We start from the raw sequence: 21448 nt of genomic DNA on the forward strand, positions 1-21448 counted from the left end.
ATTTTTTTATTTATGATGCGGAATTTGCTGCGGCGTAGTAGCAAAGATTTTTTGTTATGTAGCTCGTAATAATTTCGAAGAATCCCTATTCTTTTAGGGATGTTTCCTGGGTAAAGCAAGAGTTTGAATTAGTCCGTCGGTCAACTTATCAAAAAATTACTTAAAATGTATTTTTCACTTTTTTAAACTTATGAAAATTTAAAGAGATAGGCGTGCTTAAAATTGTTGCGATTTGTGACGTCACGCGGAATTTCATCGCATCATAACTTCGTAATTACTTGTTTGTTGACAAATAAAAATATCCCGTGTCCAATATTTTTTGATAGGTAGTGTAATTGACGGACTAAAAGTGTTTTTTTAAGAAACTAGCCTATTCCTACGGCCACATTCCAGCTCCATGATCAGACCCTGTTTGCCTTTGAGAGTTGTAGGTACTCGTGATTTTTAAAGTAGCTTACTTACATAATATTACTTACTTATATTTATATAAATAAATAAATACCAATCAAACGAGCCTAAACTCGATGAAATCGTTTAATCCCGGAGTTGCTATGGGGCCACTGGCATTACAGTTCTATCATCAGATCGACTCCATGTCATCACAATATTGCATTGTCATCCGAATTACATGTATATCCAAAATTTTAACTCAATCAGTTGTTGAAGGATTTCTAATAAAAAGACGAGATTAAACACATTTTCAGTTTATTCTTCATAAGTGACACAAAGAGAATGACAATAGACAAAAGAAGAAACATTTGCTTTTTTAAACCATAGACAATACTACTATGTGTTCCAATACCTACAGTTGTCGTCAGGAAGTTGGTCTAACAAATTCAGCTTGCAAGATTCCACCCGAAGTTACCTACATATGACATGTTCAAATTTCGAGAACGGCTGAACCAACAAAAACATTAGAAAATTTACGAAAAAAATAAAATATCCCGTACCAAATGTTCATGGATTGTGTTATTTTTATTAAATACCTTTACGCCTGAGTTAAATGACACCGACATCAAGGTTCATCAATTCAAGTTTAAAATACCTAATAGGCAGAAATGTCATGAAAAAAGAGCTTCTATTCTGTATCTACCTATGCCCGTGTAATTTTGATCGGTGTCAAATCGAAGTTTTCGTGCGGGGTGCGCGGGTGTTTCGCGCGGCGTGAAGGTCAAACGCCCAAGGTCATTGAGGACTCTAATCGCCTTAAAGGCCGGCAACGCACCTGTAACTCCCCTGGGTCTGCGGGTGTCTATGGGCGACGGTAATCACTTACCATCAGGTGATCCGTCTGCTCGTTTGCCTTCTGTCACAAAAAAAACTTATCTTTTTTATCTGAAATAGGCGCAGTCAGTATTATAATAGGTGTCTTGTCTTAGCACTATGATCTCCTACTTGGTTTCTTATACAGTATAACTTTTTCGCCTCTGGGCTACAAGGCATCACAAAGTGCCAATTCGGGTACCGTTAGCAAAGACATTATCGGCACAACCGCAATCTTATTGTCGTTTTTTTCTCAATCAAATGGCAATTGCCATCTAGAAAGTCTTATATTCGCCCGACACTTCAATGTTTCGATAAATAGACTGATCATTACTTTCATTAGTAAGAAATATTACTTAGAAATCTAAATCTGGCTCTTAGTTGAGAGACTCGAGCTATAATTAAAGTAAGATTGAGTTTCATACGTTGCATTTTTTTGTTGTAACTGCAATAGAAGGTTTAAGGGCATAAGTCAAAAATGTTGTAAGTGTGGTTACCATTAAAGCGGTAGCACATAGTTATTGAAAATCGGATAATTCTAATTTTAGTCCTAATTGTATCTCTAACTACATCTACTACGATCGGTTCAGTGTCACAATATGTGTATGCAATGCATCCATCATTGAACACAATACAATCATCATTATCATCATCATCTCAGGCCATAGGACGTCCACTGCTGAACATAGGCCTCCCCCAATGCTTTCCATGTTGCCCGGTTGGCAGCGGCCACCGTCCAGCGCCTTCCTGATACCTTTAAGATGTCGATGAACACAATACAATGCTGAATTGCTGATCACTAAAATTCGAGTCAATTTGTTTCTTAGAATTGCAATTCACAACTTCAGACAATAGCCGAAGTGGCTTTTTAACAAAATAATTAACAACCGTAGAAAGCGACGGTTCATAATTAAGTTAATAAGTAGTTAAGTAATGGGTACAAGAACTTAAAAGTCTTCGATAACCGATAACAAATAAAGATCATGAAAGATTATGTAAATTGGCTAACCCTTTGTCTGTTTATGCTGAATTTATGAATTTAAAATTTAAATATATTCTGTGACAACGTACCTACAATTTAAACATTATACAGATGTAATGAGATTCAAAACGAATGATTAATATTTTCTCTTTACTCAGCAACTCTTGCTTATATCTACACATTTTACACGCAATATCTATTAATACCGTTGATTACAATCACAAATAAAGTCGGTTAAAAATAGGTACATTCACTAATGATGTCAACTTCAAACAATGTAAATCGTAATTAATGAGTAACTTGCTTAATGATAATGATTCATTGATGAACACAGCGTACAACCAGAGTAAATACAAATGAGTAGTTCATCTTCATAGAAACGCCCGAGCGCGGTTTGTATGTGAGCGCGCCAATAATACGTATGCGGTGCGCACGCACACATTGACAAAATTTAGCGTTAATTAGCGGTGAATTGCTCCGAATTTTGCCAGTGTTTGCGTGCGCGCCGCATACGTATTGGCGCGCGCTCACATACAAACCGCGCTCGGTGCGTTTCTATGAAGATGACCTACTCATTTGTATTTACTCTGGTACAACGATCGACACTAACCTTTATCGGCGCTGCCAAGATGCCGATTGGCGCTCTCTTGCGGAGGTCGCCAGCGGGGGTGAATGACCTCTATTTTTTTTATTGCTACGCTATGCCTAAAATTGACAAGCTTATCAGATCTAGACTTTTTAGGGGCGTTACACACAGCCGGGTCGACTAATCGGCCGTTCTAGGCTGTGTAAAAACTATTAAAACGGATAAGTACATAAATAATTTTATCGCACTAAACTTTTACTAAATTGGATCGAAATCATTTAGATCCAATTTCATTATTTACTTTATTGTTAATAATTACAGGAAAAATGAAGTGTAAAAAAATAAATTTTCAAATAAGTGTGCTAGCCCTAGTAAGTGTGTTGTGTAAACCAATTTTCACGTAACTGTTTTTCCAATTTACTTCATATCTCTAGAACGTACAAAAACGTAATCTATTTACCTTAAGCGCATAAATATTTAGTTACAATGAACTATCAATAAATAACGCGATTATGGCCACAGTCAACACGTAATAAAATAAAAATCCCCGTTCAGAATAAATTGGCAATACAAATGTTGTAAATGACATATTTACACAAATGTTGTATATGACATTTATAACATTTATACAAGAAGTCTTTAAATAGAATTTGGACTCAGGTCGGCCGTAATAAGGACAATCTGTTCAAGTGGGGATTCTAGGATGGCTCAAACTTGGAGTGCAAGTGTGGTTTTGTTCCACAGTCGACGAAGCACATGATGTCGTGCCCTGCGTGCCCAAACAACTGCACGCAGGAAGATTTAAGGCTACTGACAACGCCACTCTTGTGGCGGAGTTTTGGGCTGACACTGTGTAGGTTTGTTGTAGACACGACAAGAAGAAGAATATTTATACAAATGCTGTAAATGACATTTAATTTTATAAATATTTCTAGATCATATAACTCCGCTCCGCAACTGTTTCACTGAAAAGTTACGGTAATGAGTCACTGTGGGAATTGGCTCGCACAGTTGCTGGTTTCTATTTTAGGCCCACCGACTGCATCAATTGAAGTATGTACAGGAAACTACCTACAATCATAATTTTGCTATGTAGAGATTATACTCGTAAAGCGGGAAAACCTATATAGTTCGTGAGATTATGCGTTTGTACAAGAGTCCTTGAAACTGCAATAAAATATATTTAAGTAGTGTAATGATCTGTCAGCTGTATATTCGTATTGCTAAATTACGACTTTTATTATACGACTTTTTTATGGTCTGTTGGTGTGGATTTCAGTTTGTTACAGAAAGTAGGTATTTAACGTAATATTATTTACTATTTATGCACTTTGTCTTATCAAAAGCATTAATATGAGAATAAAATTGATATTGGTTCATTGCCGTTCACATTGATTTGAATACTAAAGAAAAACTCGCTTTTCACACACACATTTCTCACATTTAGGTACACTAACGCCATCTATTGAAACCAGATGAAACTATTGCCAACATGTTAAGTTAAAAAAATATTAATATTATTAATTGTATCTTAAAATATTATACATAATATGAGCATTTGCACGGTAGACAATGAGTAGTTGATTAACCAAACACTTAACTAAGAAAACTCATTCGTATTCAATTAACTGTAATTACATTTTAGTTCCTTAAAATCAATAAATACTCCGCTATGTTGCGAAAAGTGACATCACTTATTGTATCCAATTAACCTTATTAATTTTGCCTAATTACTTAATTAGTCCAAACTGGGTAATTCATATTTTTAATAGCTCATAAATAATAAGTGTAATATTTGTTGTCTATTGCTGTTATTATTATTTATGTCATTTAATTATAGCACGTTTAGATTTGAACTTATTATGTATCTCACACAATATCGTATAATTTTCGTGTAAATCACAATAAGTATTAATAAGTCTTAAATACTAAATTGAACACTACACACTCCTTTTACGCTGGCCGTTAATTATACCTAATCTAATAAAAAAATAATTTATCTTTAATATCTAGAGCAATACCTCATTTATACTAACAATAAAAATACGAAAGTGGCTAACCGTCTATAGATCTTACTTTTCCGATAATAATGAAATTTAGAGACTGATTTGAGACTCGGCGCAAAAGGTTTTTATCTGGTTTTTGAAAGGCCGAATTCCACACGAGCGATACCGGGCTAGTTCAGTGATTCGTCCCACAACAGGTTCGTCCCACTGGGACGAAACACTGAATTCAAAAAAATCTATATTTTTCGTTCTGGATTCGTCCCATTTCATTAATTCTTTAACATAATGAGTATTTGTACCGTCAGAAAGTCAACGCAATAAAAGAAAACATTAATGTTAACAATGTCTGTATTTAAAAGGATAACAACATAGAAAATCTTAACTACTTGTATTAATAAGAAATCACAGCATAAATAATCACTGAATCAAATATGTATTATCAATAATTTTAAATGTTATTTATAAAAGTTTTTTGTTGATATATGAGTAAATTCACGTGTTGATTTTCTTTTCAATACAGACATTGTTAACAAAATCATGTTTTCTTTTTCATTGACTTTCTGGCGGTACTAAATCTCATTACGTTAAAGAATAACTTAAATGGGACGAATCCAGAACGAAAAATATTTTTTTTAATTCAGTGTTTCGTCCCAGTGGGACGAACCTGTTGTGGGACGAATCACTGAACTAGCCCGATACCGCTGGCAAAACTCAAAAGCTACTTAATTGAGGCTATCAGCGCAAAAGTGGTGTAACCCATAGTTTTTTTTAGTACGGTTTTGGTGTAAAATACATTCGTTACAATATAATATTTCAATGCAATAGTGACCTAAGCCACCTTTTTCTGCCTGTCAACAGATGGCTCTGTAAACCTTGTTTTTGCACGGACTGCACGGAGCATATTAAATCAAAACCATAGAGCAAGAGTGGTGTATTCCTCAATTGTTTCCTAATGATGTAGGTTGGGGTTACACCACTTTTGCGCTGATAGCCTCAAAAGGCTAGTTCCCTAAAAAAAAATTTTTTAGTCCGTCATGTTTAATATCAAAAAATATTGGACACATATATTTTTATTTGTCAATCTAACAAATAATTACATAGTTATGGTGCGTTGAAGTTCCGCACGACGTCACAACGTGCGGCACTTTTATGCACGCATTGACGTCGCGGGCCTCTTCTTATGAACTTTGGCGCGCTTTATCTCTTTAAATTTTCATTAGTTTGAAAAAGTGAAAAATACGTGTAGAGTATTTTTTGATAAGTTAACTGACGGACTAATTAAAACTCTTGCTTTTTGACCCAGGAAACATCCCTATTATGAAACCATGTATACTTAACAGTGTGTTTTCTGTTCCAGTGTGATGTACTCGTACTACGCTCTCGTCAGCATGGGCAAGTACCCTCCCCGCTCCATCTCAATGCTCATCACGGCCATGCAGCTGACACAGATGATCGTCGGCTGCTGCATCAACGTGTGGGCGCACAACTACATGGCCACCGCCCCACCAAACACCTGCCACATCAGCAACATCAACATCAAACTGTCCATGGCCATGTACTTCTCCTTCTTCGTCCTATTCGCCCAGTTCTTCTACAAGGCCTACCTCGCACCCAAAACGGGCAAGAAGGCCAAAGTAGAACCACCCGTCCAGGACGCACCCGCCAAGAAAACCGAAGCGGCAACAAACGGCTTCACCAGACAGAGAAACGGCGTCGTCGCTCACTAGTCGATCAGTTGTGATAGGTTACGGCGCGTCGACGGTGGCTCGCCGCGTTCATTCATTAGAAGGCCTAAATTTTCAATATTACAACTCTCCAATTTCCAATCGGATACTCAATCTCTTCCTATTCTCGCTCTATTCTCTAGTTGTCAAAGCATCATTCCAACGTGAGCCGCCTATCACCTAACCAACTTCCGAGTGGTTTGATCATAATATTTTTATATTCCTAATACTTAAACGGTTAAGGTCCAATTTTGAACGGCAGTCGTTTTCACGGTGCTGATAATATTCACTTTTGATCTCGTCGCGATGGAAACTGGATATTCTCGCATTGCAAGGCCTGGGAATGAGTGGGCGGAGCCAGCCGTCGGCCGGGCGGCACGATTCCGCGCCCGCGCTTTTATACGGGCGCCCTCTACCGCGATTTAGGAGGAACGCACCCGAAATTATCATTCCTTCTAGAAAGATAAGAAATGATGACTTCGATCGAGTTTCGGTAGCCTCTGTTCCGTTCGATAGACGCTAGAGAGACTTAGAGCGCGAGCCGCTACGTGAACGTACCTAGGTTATTCACTAGCTTCAGTGCTCGTCACTTTCGCTTAGGTTAGCCTCCTAAATGGCTTGCGGTCCGCATCACGACCTGTATAAAAGCAATCGTAACTTCTTTGTTGTTGTTTAACGTATTTATTACTATGAAAATGAGTGATTTTTTAATGAGTAATTTATTTGTAAAACGATAGTTATATCGACCTGTACAGATTGTAAAGTTGAGTTTCGCTTGTGGCTAGTACTAGATTAAATACTTTGAAACGCTTGTAAGACAAGTGCACAAAGTGTAAGAAAATTGATTCCTTATAGTGGAATAAGCAATACTTGGCTGAATTGTGAGGGGAGGTTCGGTCATATCGGAGTTTGGGGTCGCTAGGGGTCGACTGCGGCCCTCGTCAGCCTATAAAGGGCCTTGTACACGACCAACGGTTTTGCGGCAAGATACACATTGTCGAAAATGTTTCGGCAATTCACACAATATTCCAAACAATGCTAATCGGGCTCAGTATAATAAACTTACAGTGTTTTTTTCGGCCAGTTTGATTCACGCCTGGAAAGTCCAAAACAAACTGGGAAACACAATCGATTTATCAATTTGTGTATCACATCTGACTAGTCAAAAGAGACCGACTAAGATAATTTTATAGGCACTGATGCGACACCAAAGTTGAAAAATATTGCCGAAAAAGTGTTGGTCGTTTGCAAGCTTATGGTCTTAGTTGGTGAACGGACAAATGTTTAAGACAAGTTTAAATTCCCCGCTTCCGCGCGCGTTTGTCGCGCGAGCTAACATAGACTTAATTAGGTATAGAAGTCTCTAAGATGCTGACTTTGGGCGCACACAAATTAAGATAAGCGTCTACGATGTCCAAGTTGGTCGACCGTTCTAATATTGTTTAATATTGTAATGTGTCAAAGCATCGATTGCAGTTTGTGATTCTTAACTAATGTAGGCCGGTTTTGATAGGACCGCTTAGTGCTCCACGTGTCCGTCGTTTGGCGAATGCGGGTCCTTAATTAGTATGTTTAAGGTCCATTTTTGGGTGTTTCTTAAATCTAGGATTAGTCTAACTTTATCCTAATGACGTGGTGAACGCAGTGGGTCCCTGATTCAATTCGTGGTAGAGTCAATTTAGGCAATGATGATGTGTTCGTAATGGAAGGCTGGGTGATGTGAAATTCCCCTTGGATTTACGAGGCGTATATGGACGTTAAGTCTCCCAAGTATTTTCAGTCGTTATATTTATTAACACTGTCAGATAATTAATACAAAGTTATGTTAATCCTAAATTGAAACAAACCACAAGTGGGCCTGGAACGTATCGATTGGTAGGACCCGCCACCGCGTCTCCAACGGAATACTGACCTGGTGAAACATTAGCTTAGTTATAGCGAGGGTTCAATCGTCGAAGTCCTCGAGAGATAATTATACAAGTAAGTGAAAAACAATGCAATGACGTTAGTTTCACCACAACCCCGAATCTTTTGATCCGGGCTATGTACAAATTATGTTAAGTTTTCAATAAACTACGATAAATTTGGTGAAACTAGCATTAAGAGTAGTACATACGATACGAATGCAGTTTATAAAATGATATTGCCAAATACTGTTACGTTACGGCTAAGACGATGAAACCTGTAACTCTAGAAGTCACAATTTTAGGTAGAGTGTTCGAGATTAGAAGTTTATTTATTGTCCAGTTCGTTGCTTTTAATAAAAATTAATGATAATAATAAACGCGAGTCGACGCTGACGTTGTTTGATGTAGTTTTACATTAAAATTGCGAAATTATTTCCGTGAAATTGGTTACAGTTTAATTGTAAGAGGTTTTTGTTAATAAGGTTGGTTATTTTGAATTAATTTATTCGGAAATATTAAACTTATGTACACTTAGGAGTCAACGTTTCCCCGGAAAGTACACAATGTGGTCGATTCTGACATTGTTCACTGTGTTTTAAAGTATATTTATCTCTTTTCTTACCTACTGAATGAAAAAGGCCAAGAGTATTTAATAGGGAACTTAATCCACGCTGCTCAAAACAAAAACTACTTACGAAAACGTAAGTTAATTTACTTTGAAAGTATAACCTTGTCCCTTTTCATTCGCGAAAGAAAAAGAGAGATGGTGGACATGTTGGATAGGCCCGATAGGCCGTTGTTTCATCTTTCCATTGTTTTTATTTACATTGTTAAAAATGCAGAACATGGAAGTCACACATGTAATGTAATTGTTAAAGACTATACAAATGTATGACATATGGGCGTATTTTTTAAGAATGCACATCGCATTTGTGCAATTTAGTATGCGAAATGATATTCTATTGCTTGAAAAATACGTCTCATGTTTATATTCACGCTTCGGAGCTTTTTGAGTGAAGTAACATTCCATATATCCTTGAAAACTGGCATAGACCTAGATTATAAGGCTAGTGAGTCTTTGGGGAATGAAAATCTATCTTTGTTAATGATTTAGATGACACTATACGTGTGGCTATAATTCAGAAGAAACTTCATTCCCTTTTTATAGCAAAACACGAATTGCTCCGAAGTACCAACTTAACGTTACCTACTTATTATCGCCTGCCTACTTGTCATTATTGTGTTGATTATTAAGTGCTATCACCGGCAGGTCATTATGTACTACCTACAGTTAGCGTCATAGTTTGTGAAACCTAAACAGTTCGCAATACGTCTTTGTTACAATTGGAATAAGGTTGTATCAACTTTTTGGCTACTTTGGGTGTCATGAACTATTTGATGCTGACTGTACCACGTAATATCTAATTTCCCCAATGGATATTGAATTTGGTCTTTAGTCTAAGTTTCAAATGGTTCTAAAAATTGAGGAATTAGATATTCTGTGGTAGGTTCTGTGCTGACGGTATTATTGCTATTTTTAGATTATCCACTGAATGTAACTGAAATTGATACATTTTGTACTATTTTTTTATACATTGTGTTTGTAGTACATTTAAATGAGGGAACTAATGAATCATCGGAACAATTTACGAAATTGTTTATTTTTATGTATCTTATTAATGTTTACTGTGTTTTTAATCCAGCATTATTTTGAAGAGCTATCGAACTGTAACATTATGCCTGTGGTATTTATTTCGCCAAGTACATGTTTATTATTTTGTACAAAACATATTTATTTGATTAGCCCTTCAGTTACAAACAACAAGTCTTCTATTATTACTTGGCATTTATTTTTTAATGATGTTTTTCTGCATTTAATAAAAGTAACATGGTTGATCTTGTTCTAGAACGAACTAGCGGTTAACAGTTCCATATGCAATACATATTTTTAAAGAGTACATATTATATATTTTTGTGAACAACGTTTTGTGGTTACAATTCCAGAACAAATAACTATGAAATACCAGACGTGCATGTTATTTACGATCTAAAAAGTGGAAAATATTCTTGCAATCATTAATTTGTATTTTCTGGGCAAATAAAGGGTTAATACGTATATCAGTTATTTTGTTTCATTTCCCTCTTTCCTATAATAATTTGTAAACCCCATAGAAGTAATATAAGGATAGTCGCGGGGTTACACTTACCGCCTCAATGCATCGCCAACGAGAACCACCCAATATGAACCAGGCCTTAGTTCCTTGCTTGATTGAAAAGGATGTATACTGTATACCTATACTATAACTGGTTCTATTTCTTGTACCTAGTAAGAGTAAAAACCCACAGCAGGGACAAAAAGATAGTTGGCAATTTATAGTCCATGGGATTTAGAGTAGGCGCACACCGTTGATTTTTCGTCGGCCGATAGTTTAGTCGAGCTGTTGATCAGTGCGCACACTACGCCGATTCGATTTGGCCGATTCTTCATACAAAATCGGGCACAACTATCGGCCAACTAAAAATCAACGGTGTGCGCCTACTCTTAGGCTGCGTTTCCACAAGAGATGTGAGGATGCGATGCGAAGCTGTGAAATGTGTCGATGGGGGTGCGGTGTAGTGGATAAATATGCAGTAGGCGCAAACCTCGTAACTCTGGTGGAAACTCAGCTTTATTTTTGGCTGCCCCATCCACGGTTTCCAACCCCAGGCCCAAATTCCCAATCCCAAACTCTCAGAGGCAGCAGCAGGCAAATTCATTGTCGTAGTCGTAAATCGTAATACCGGAAAGTGTTGTTGAAAAAAAAATCGTTTTACCGTATCGGTAAGACGGTAACAAAACCGGTACTGCAAGCACTACTAAATTCATTGCCATGAAAAAAAAACGTAAATCAGCTGACGTTTGTATTTATTGCAGTTGTCACTTGTCAAACTGACTCACATGACATTGACATTAGAAAAGTTGTAATTTTTTGCAACTTGCTGTTCTGTATTTGTGTATTTGTTTTATAAAAATAATCTAAAATGGAGTTTATCGACAATGATGTAAGGCAGTGGGATGCTAACGAGGTGAAGGAACAATTTGGAGACAGCCTGACGCTTCTACCATCGAACGACAACATAAAGGAGCTGCAAACCATACTTCGAGACAAGTAAGGTTACAATTCATTACACTTGTTACGAGTCTCTTTTCTGCTTTATTTGTTGTAATAATACAATATCAACTATCATGTTAAATGGATACACGAGTTTGAACATTAAATTGTAGTTGTGGCTTTCAGTACTGTGAGAAAAAATCTTTTGAACACATGTTCGTCTATATTTAGAAACAAACCTCTGAACACATTTTGAAATAATTAAAATTTACTTTCTAATAGACTTTTGCTTCTACTCGATTGTCTGATATGATAGATTATTAAATACATTATAGGGTCATTTACTATGTCCAATTGATACAAAGTTTGTACTATTAGTATTCGTAGTTATGCGCCACATAATAAAAGATGATGATTATTTCAAAATATTTTTACTATCATTGGACGATGCGCTGTAACTACTGCTGCAACACAGTTTTATTTCTAGTGCAGAGGGTAGTTGTCAATCTTGCCCACCTAATGTACTTTCATTTTTAACATTTACCTTCTATAACATCACAATTGACAAAGCTCATATTGTTTCTTAAATATTTAGCAAATATAATCAATCAGAATAAACATAATTTATTGGGTCATTGTTTGTTTTTCTTTAGATTATTAAAGTTCTAAAAGAGTTAAGATTACTTGTAATCTGCTCCAGAAACACCTCCAGAAGTGACTTCAAATTCTATGCTGACCGGTTGATCCGTCTGGTGATTGAAGAAAGCCTAAACAAGTTGCCTTTCACGGACTGTGAAGTGATCACTCCTACTGGGGCTCTCTATAAAGGGCTCAAGTATGGCGCTGGCAATTGTGGTGTGTCCATCGTTAGATCCGGAGAAGCTATGGAACAGGTAAAAAAATTGCCAACGAGTAGTGTGTCTGTAAGATAATTCCTCAAAAAATATTTGAAACACTATAAATGAACAAGTTGGATCATAGTTGATTGTCATTCATAGTCAATATGCATTATGCACATTCATGTTTAGTGTTCAAATTGCTCAAAAATAATGAGTCTTCACTCAGCTTGTGTAAAAGAGGGCATTGCCAAGCTATAAGACTTACCAGGTTAATAATTATTTATTTAGAACTTACATGCACATAACATTGTACATAAGGTGGACTTAATGCCAGTCGGCATTCTCTTCCAATCAACCTTAGGGTCAAATTATACCATTCTAATTTTTGATAATCTTGTGTTGTGCAATATAAGATTAATCAATTTACTTGTACGTCTATTTTTGAATTTTTAAATAAACAACTTGAAAAAATCGAACTGCCTAAAGCAAGACTCGAACCCACGACCTTTACGCTAGTTGTTAATTTAAAAAAATAGTTTGAGAAGCAACTCAATTTACTAATAATTAATAAATAATAATGGTTTATTTTTGAAGTGTGTAGTATAGAACTATCTGTGTATTCATTTGTTAATTTCTGTCAGCTGTTTGGTGTAGTGGTTCAGAACGGACTACTATGCCGAGAGGTCCCGGGTCGATTCCCGGGCAGAAATTGAAATTATGAATTTTAGTTTCTGTGACGGGTCTGGGTGTTTTCTAGTGTTTTCGTTGTCTAGTAGGGTAAGGTGGGGCACAATGTTACACGGGGTACAATGTTACAATGCATATTTCTCCGTCCCTTTCTATTAGTTGTATGATGTTCAGCGGCTCAGTTCAGCAGCTCTTATGAGCTTGACAAACGTGTATACCAACATCATACAACTTATAGAAAGGGACGGAGAAATATGCATTGTAACATTGTACCCCATGTAACATTGTGCCCCACCTTACCTTACCCTATCCATAGTACAAGCTTTGCTTAGTTTGGGGCTAGCGGCGCAGTGTAAAATGTCCAAGGATATTTATTATTTATTTAATTGCAACCTGCAGGGGCTCCGCGACTGCTGTCGTTCGATTCGTATCGGCAAGATCCTGGTGGAGAGCGACACGGACACGCACGAGGCACACGTGGTGTACGCCAAGTTCCCCGAGGATATAGCAAGAAGACAGGTCCTGCTTATGTACCCCATCATGTCTACAGGGAACACCGTTAAACAGGTAAGTTATTTGGAGTTCTTTCCAATTATCTTATTTAGGAGCAACCTTCATTGGTAAAAAAAGAAAAAAACGGGCTCAGTCATTCTTCTAAATCTGTTTATCTGTATTAAGTTAATCAAATGTCTTCATTTGTCGTTTTCATAGCAACTGTGTCAGTCAGGTGTCAGCCTCGTTACCTCCTTTGGTTTCTTTTACGTTAGAGTAGTTTACTTGTTATTTTTGAGTAGTTAACACTGAAGTTGAAGTAACTTATTTATGACCCTTGGCAAACAATATTCGGAGTTTTATGTAGACACGAAGTTCATGTTACCTGTCTAGTACACTGCTTTCGAGGTTTATGCAAAAGTTTCTCTCAGAAAGGCCTACATTCTATTAAGAATTAATTTTAAAAATACATAGTATGTGCAAAGTGCAAGTGCATCCTTGCTCATGACAGTTTATCTACTTTCCAGGCAGTAAACGTCCTAACCCAGCACGGAGTCAAAGAAGAGCGCATCATCCTTTCCAACCTATTCTGCACACCCGCCGCCGTCCAAGCAGTCGTAGACTACGTGCCTAAGATGAAGATCCTCACGGCTGAACTGCATCCCGTAGCGCCCAACCACTTCGGACAGAAGTACTTTGGGACGGACTGATACGATGACGAGTTTGAGGGGTAAGGTAGCTGTAAGGAGTGGTTGGGGTTCTGAAGCGCATAAGTCTTACCTATTTTTATTTTATTTGTGTTGAGCGGCTATTCTAGTTCAATAAAGTCCTAGTATCACTGCGACCGTTATCGATCTATTGTGATCGCCGCTGTTTTCCTTACAGTTCGCCTCCGAGTCCTGCATCCAATAGGAAGTGCAGTATCTTTTGGGGGGCGATATGTTTTACATCTTGTGGGCTTAGGATGTGTTTGCTCAGGTGTAAGCTCCGCTTGCGCATCAGAGGTCCGCAGTCCGTGAGAATGTGTAGTGGCGTTTCATCTGCCTCTTTACACATCCTGCACGTTCTTGTTTCGGACAGTCCCATAGTGGACAAGTGCTTGTTTAAGCTGCAGTGTCCAGTCTTATCTAAGTCTGTCGCCATAACAACAATGTTAACAGCATTGTTGTGTTCCGCAGTTAGAGGTAAGATAGCCAGTTCCTCTGTGGTTTTTTAATTATTTTTTTTGACAATGAACAGTCATGATATTTGTCACTTGTAAGATCAATTCTCTTTTTTTAACATGAAAATAATAAATTGCATAACACTGCATTCTATCATAGTAAAAAAATAGTTTCTCAAATGATTTTAAAAAATTATGGGCAAATATTAATATCATAACTTTCAATTTTTAAGGAAGAGTACATGAGTATATGCTTCAGAACCCAAACCACTGTATTTATATGATAAATCTGTTATATACAAAGCTGTACATACTATATGTGAATCATTGGTTGGTACATTAAGCTGTATCTCATCACAACGTACACAGTTAGAGTTAAAATCAAGAATGTATAGTCCACTTACTTTTGAAATTTTAAAATAATCAAGTTGCATTCAAAGATAGATGTGAAATAACATACTGATCTTCTTCCTCGCAGAAAGGTTCCATATTAGCCTAGGCGCAGACCACCGAATTTTAGTTGGCCGATAGTTGAATCGATTTCCAATTTGTATGAAGAATCGCCCGATACCAAATCGGTGTAGTGTGCGCACTTCCATACATTGTTCATACTGATCAACAGCCCGACCCAACTATCGGCCGACTAAAAATCGGTGGTCTGTGCCTGCCTAGGCAAACAAATGGCCCATAAGCCTTTATGGGCCATTTGTTTAGCTTTAGGTTATTACCAAGTCTATTGGCGACTGTAGTAAACTATACAGTTTCTGTATTCAGCTCTATCAGTTTCTGAAAGGACTCGGAAGTTTGTAAATTTAAATTTTCAATATGGACACACATCGCCATAAAAAAACAATTACAGGTCTTGGAAATATTTCATAATCAGATCGTATCCATAAATATTAGTTTTTAGCAAAATTTTAAAGAGGCTTTTTATGTACTTAAACTTGGCTTAAATCATGCACCTACTTAAAATTGCACAACAAGTGGCCTGTGTATACCTTGTAGATTTGTAAATTATATTGACGTATTAAAAATTTAATCTCTTAAGCGTAAGTTACGATTATGATAAGAAAATGTGATGAAGTTAATCTTCGATTTGATAAATAGTTGTAAGTAAAGAATTTGTATGAGAAAAATATTTATTGCTTGCTTTTGAAAAAACCTCAATAAATATATTAGAAACTTTATATTTGGTTTTCATTATGAATAGATATAGGGGTTTATAATTAAAATAATAACGAACAATTCAGTTATTTTGAATCATTTATTTCAGTTTCATAGTTTACATTCTATGGGTAGATAGATACAAAGATTTAATTAGATCAGATCACACAGCTAAGCAATTTAAATGTGTACACATTATTATAAATTAATATTATTCAACATTCGAATAATTTAACCCTTAACAGTAACCCTTAAGTGTTCCCCAGGTTGGTGGTCGGTCGCTCGACGCAGGTGTCACTATGCTAACATTAAAATGTAAAAATATCGATAACATTCAATTACATTATTGTAATACAAGTGATGCCTATTCGAGAACAAAAATACTTTATATTATTAATTTTTATTAGCAAAAACTAGATGACTCGCGTCACTTAAGTAAGTGTTAGAGTGACGCCGGCCCGACAGGCGGCCTGGCGGGCCGGCGGCAATAATAAGTGCGTCCTCCCGTTATAATAAATACTTAAACATACATTAATTACTCTGTCAATAGTATTCTTAAAAACTATGTTACGCATTTTAACAATGACAAGCACTTAATACATTCCATTCGGAAATGTCTAATATAAAATCAAGAATCTGGCAACACCAGAAGATAAGGATCTAAGAAGATATAGTATTATACATTCAAGTTATGCTTCCTACCCTTGAAATTGACTTAGATATGTTATTAAGGCATCGTGTGAATCGCACTAGGTAAATTGACAATATAATCTAAATGACTAATACAACAGCCAAAGCGAAACTATATGGCATTAGCATGAATAGGAGATATCAATAATTTAATAAATAAAGTGGATGAAATCACCGCGCGGTATTAGTGACAATATCTCAAACTAGACAGTCAAAATATATAAACACCTTAAGTAAAGTTCAGTAGAAAAGCGAAATTAATACTTAATACATATTTTGTGCATCCACATTTTTTTTGTTATTTTTTAGATTTTTTGTATAAAAAATATCGTCAACAACGCTTCTAAGTAACAAATAACTAAGGGTCGGCCGTACGGGCGTTGCTCGACGGTTGCTTTAACGTGCACCAGTCTCGGGCTTTAGCGACTATCGGTAGGATGGTGTTTTCGCTGCACAATCACAAAAATCTTGGTCAGTCACAATTCGAATGGGATGGAGACGTGACGCGGTCGGGTTTAGTTGCGTGATAGAAGAAAACAAATGACTATTCAGATGATTCGTTTCGTGCGATCGTCATTTGTCACCCCGCTGGCACAATCGGGGGTGGTAAATAATACAGACACAGAGCGGTCCGAGAGAGGCAAGCGTTAGCAAGCGTGCGTCTGGAGTATTTACATGAGCTTCTGTTTGGCGCACTCGGGGCAGATGATGTCCTGGCCGTCGGTGATGAAGCCCTTGCCCACGAGAGAGGTCTTGCACTGCGCGCAGATGAAGCAGTCGTTGTGCCAGTGGCGGTCCTCGAACGAGATGAAGCGCGTGCCGCCGATGCCTGGAAACAAAGTTTTATTGGTTACAAATGGTAACTGTCACCCTGTTCTTGGGTTGAAATTGAGACTATTATCATTGGTCTGTTATGGGAGGTCATAAATTATACATTTTCGAGTATTAAACGTCATTATTAAGCAAGGAAGTATGTATTAAGATAGGGATAAGCATTGGAATCTTCAATCTAAAAATATGACGAACCTTTTACATTTTTGGGACTTGGTAAATTAAGGCTTTACACCTAGCATAGGCTGTTATTGTCAGCTTAGGCATATACATAAGATATACGATATTCATAATTCATAGGCCCAGTAATCATTACTGGATCACATCATCACATGTCGCAAGAAGTCACATGTCCGTAGACTTGTATAGAATAACTAGTGGATCCGAGAGCCCGAGAGTAGAATTTTCTGGAAAGACCTATTTCTAACTCACCAGTGATGGGCTTGGTGCAGGAGGTGCACCGCTTGGCGAACAGCTCGCCGAAGCAGTCGGCGCAGTAGGGCTTCTCGTCGCGCGACGTGAACCGCTGTTCTTTGGACCCAAGAGTCCGTACTCTTTTCTCCATTTATCTTACATAACCTTAGTCTATTTCCCACTCACCAGTGATGGGCTTAGTGCAGGAGGTGCACTGCTTGGCGAACAGCTCGCCGAAGCAAGCCACGCAGTATGGTTACTCGTCGCGTGACGTGAACCGCTGTTCTTTGGACCCAAGAGTCCGTACTCTTTTCTCCATTTATCTTACATAACCTTAGTCTATTTCCCACTCACCAGTGATGGGCTTAGTGCAGGAGGTGCACTGCTTGGCGAACAGCTCGCCGAAGCAAGCCACGCAGTATGGTTACTCGTCGCGTGACGTGAACCGCTGTTCTTTGGATCCAAGAGTCCGTACTCTTTTCTAGAATTATCTTACATAACCGTAGTCTATTTCCCATTCACCAGTAATAGGCTTGGTGCAAGTGGTGCATAGCTTAGCGAACAGTTCGTCGAAGCAATCCACGCAGTATGGTTACTCTTCGCACGACGTGAACCAACGTTCTTTGGTCCCAAGAGTCCGTAACTTAGCTGGAATAAAATAAGTTTGAACTCACCAGTAATTGGCTTGGTGCAGGAGGTGCACCGCTTGGCGAACAGCTCGCCGAAGCAGTCGGCGCAGTAGGGCTTCTCGTCGCGTGACGTGAACATTCGTCGTTCAAAGACTTAAGAGTTCTTGGATCCAAAGACTCAAGAGTCCATAAATTCACTTAGAGTTATCTTAGTTTGAACTTACCAGTGATGGGCTTGGTGCATGAGGTGCACCGCTTGGCGAACAACTCGCCGAAGCAGTCGGCGCAGTAGGGCTTCTCGTCGCGCGACGTGAACCGCTGGCCGGCCAGCGACGTGTTGCAGTTGGTGCACGTGAAGCACTCGCGGTGCCACGGCTCGTTCTTGTACGTGACGCCGCCTTGCGTGATGATCTGGAATTCAAGTTATAAAGGATAAATATTTTCTGTAAATAGGCTTTTAAACAACTCTTTTACACATCCCAATATTAGTTTAACCTTCCCTTCTATGATCTGAGGTTTAACCCTACCGATTACTTATTCTGGAAAAGTGAATCAGAACTGAGAGGAGCAACGCAAGAAACTCCATCACCTTCGCTAGCCAGGAATGAGATGCGAGGGTCAGTAGCCATAGCTTTAAGAGTTGATTTGTGTATCATATTATATGTACCTAATACTAGCGGCCGCCCGCGACTTCGTACGCGTGGATCCCGTTTTACCCCCTTTTCCCGAATTTTCTTTGCTATAAACCTCACGGAGCCCGAGACCTTTCCAACGAATGCAAAACCGTGGAAATCGGTTCGTGCGTTCTGGAGTTATAGCGTCAGGGAGGAAAACCCGACTTATTTTTATATAGTAGATTAACAAATCTTACTATACTAATTGTAAACCCGTTTACAAAATAATGTAAACCTATCCATGAACTCCGTCGACCGAAGGTGAATGCCATTTGCATTTGCAAATGTTTGGTGAAGATATATTTTTTTTAAATCAAAGATGATGTTTGATTTGTAGCTCTACAAAGTATTAATTTGAGTAATGACGTAAACGCATGTTCTATCACTTATTTAACTTATTACAATCGGCATGGTGAAAAATGACAATTTCAGTAAAAAATAATAAAAAGTTGTTAGTGGGAGTGCAATAGATTTTCTAAACACTTATTTCAGTCGTATATTCAATAAGGTGGTACTATGTAGAGATCCGCGATAGATCGAGACTGATAAATGTTAAGAATCAAAGTAGGCAGTAGTTGCTGATATAATAGCATCACCAAAATAAAGTGAAAAGATTTTTAATTACCTTGTTGCACTTGACGCAGCGGGTGGCGAACTTGTCCTCATAACAGCCGGCGCAGTAGATCTCCTGCTCACGGGGGATGAAGCTCTTGGTGCCAATGGGGTTCTTGCAGACTACGCAGCAGAAGCACTTCTCGTGCCACTGCCGGGTCTTGTACTCCATCTTCTTGGTGCCTGTTGGAGAAGGAAAATAGCTTTTAGTTTAATGGCTTTAAGTCAGGTTTTTCTACTTTTAAGATATTAGACAATACAGGTTCAGTTCATCACGAGTTGAAAACCAGTGGAATAAAAATCGAGAAAAGAGGACTAACGGCCGAATACTGAAACGCCATTTAAATTATTTGAGGGCTTCTCAAATAATGCAGCTCCTAAACTCACATTTCACATACCTACTCAAAACAATAAGCCCTTCAGTTGAGTGAAAAATTTGAGTAGTGTTTCAGTATTCGGCATAGGTACTGATATCAATTTAGCAGTGATCTGAGGTAACTTTTTGACTGTTTTTTGTTTCTAGCTTCATAATTCGACATCCCATTCTCATACGATCGCAAGTGTGAAGACTTCCAATCCGTGGTAATGGTAAAAATATAGCTTGTATCAAGTAAGTAGGTACGTGTATTAAAGAAAGTTTGATAAGGATTGCAGATATTCAGTAGTAAATACAGGTCTTTGTGCACCTACGCTCGAATCTTCATACCGTAAGTAAGTATGAATTCTATAGTAATCTCATTCATATGAAACCGTTCGGACAGATTTTAAATGGAGGTTGACTCCTACACGCTTCGTCTGGTGATTTTGTACCGTGGGTTTGGACGATAAGTAGGCAGGTACCATGTTTTTTCATAGTAAACATCGAATAACTAAGCTAAGTCTAAGATGACACATGATTTCAATAATTTATTTATAAGCACCTTGTTCTATTTGATAACTTGCTTTTGCGAATCATCATCATCATCATCGATACTTATGGAATTAATTAATCATTAAGAAGAGCTATGAACATAAACACCTAAGATGGCGCAATCATTAAAATAAAATCTCTAAATCTTAAGATTCGTTCCGATGTTCATTAATGATAAGTTTTTTGTCGAATTCAAAAAAGTTTCTATGATGTCATGATGCTGATGTAATTTATAAGGTTGTAAATATACGACCTACCTATGTTATTAAATATTTATTGGGCATAATTAAAAAATCGTGTTTTTGTAAATTATTTGACTACTTTCTAAGTTTATTGCAAGTAATTTGTGGGTGTCATGTGAAGGTAAGCCAGACTACACCTCGAGGTTCACTATCTGCGGTTTGCGGATATAATAACAACAACAGACGGACGGACAACTGCTTTTTAAATCCTATATTGCAATGTAATACAATACATTTTGCTCTACTTTTTGTTTAGGTAAGTACGTAGGTAGGTACAGTAGAGATATCATCAATTTCCGGAAGACCAGCCAGCCCCCTAGACAAGTGGCAAAACGTTACAGCTGTAATGTCAAAAGACGGTCGAAAGGCTCTTAGTTACATCGCTCCGTGAACGGATTCGATTGTCGATTCGATCAAAAAGTGACACTTGTCTAGCTAAACCTACAGCATAACTTTTTGTGGCTACAGTATAATAACTATAATATTCTTGCCTATCGGCATATTGCAAGCGTAAAAAACAATAGTCACAAAAATTGCGACCT

The 21448-nt window shown here is 37.7% G+C and overlaps 3 protein-coding genes across 7 annotated transcripts in view; 2 read left to right on the top strand and 1 right to left on the bottom strand.

Annotated features, from left to right (window-relative positions):
* LOC135071256 (very long chain fatty acid elongase 6) overlaps nucleotides 1–10589 on the top strand; it is a 53993-nt gene extending 43404 nt beyond the window's left edge. The window contains exon 4 of the mRNA XM_063965040.1: nucleotides 6195–10589. Coding sequence (XP_063821110.1) covers nucleotides 6195–6564 — 370 coding nt within the window. The 3' untranslated portion in view covers nucleotides 6565–10589. The remainder of the gene's footprint in view (nucleotides 1–6194) is intronic.
* Nucleotides 10590–11426: 837 nt separating this feature from the next.
* LOC135071266 (uracil phosphoribosyltransferase homolog) lies at nucleotides 11427–15927 on the top strand. Its single transcript, XM_063965057.1, has 4 exons — nucleotides 11427–11617; nucleotides 12261–12453; nucleotides 13486–13653; nucleotides 14106–15927. The coding sequence occupies exons 1-4, from the start codon at nucleotides 11490–11492 to the stop codon at nucleotides 14286–14288; spliced, it is 672 nt and encodes a 223-aa protein (XP_063821127.1). The 5' UTR covers nucleotides 11427–11489; the 3' UTR covers nucleotides 14289–15927.
* Nucleotides 15928–15985: 58 nt separating this feature from the next.
* The window catches only part of LOC135071259 (four and a half LIM domains protein 2), a 196799-nt gene continuing 191336 nt past the window's right edge, over nucleotides 15986–21448 (bottom strand). For all 5 annotated transcript variants that reach the window (XM_063965044.1, XM_063965042.1, XM_063965043.1 and 2 more), the window contains 3 exons: nucleotides 19768–19937; nucleotides 18693–18879; nucleotides 15986–17423 (listed from right to left, as the gene is read on the bottom strand). In XM_063965044.1, the coding sequence (XP_063821114.1) occupies nucleotides 17266–17423; nucleotides 18693–18879; nucleotides 19768–19937 (515 nt within the window). In that variant the 3' untranslated portion in view covers nucleotides 15986–17265. The remainder of the gene's footprint in view (nucleotides 17424–18692; nucleotides 18880–19767; nucleotides 19938–21448) is intronic.

This window comes from Ostrinia nubilalis, chromosome 4 (assembly GCF_963855985.1).
Source record: "Ostrinia nubilalis chromosome 4, ilOstNubi1.1, whole genome shotgun sequence".
Taxonomy (NCBI): Eukaryota; Metazoa; Arthropoda; class Insecta; order Lepidoptera; family Crambidae; genus Ostrinia; species Ostrinia nubilalis.

Excerpts from the sequence above, each read along its gene's own strand:
- LOC135071266 (XM_063965057.1), top strand. The coding sequence starts at position 11,490 with ATGGAGTTTATCGACAATGATGTAAGGCAGTGGGATGCTAACGAGGTG. Across the intron at positions 11,618-12,260 it reads CAAACCATACTTCGAGACAA|AAACACCTCCAGAAGTGACT; the intron begins GTAAGGTTACAA and ends AATCTGCTCCAG. Across the intron at positions 12,454-13,485 it reads CCGGAGAAGCTATGGAACAG|GGGCTCCGCGACTGCTGTCG; the intron begins GTAAAAAAATTG and ends TGCAACCTGCAG.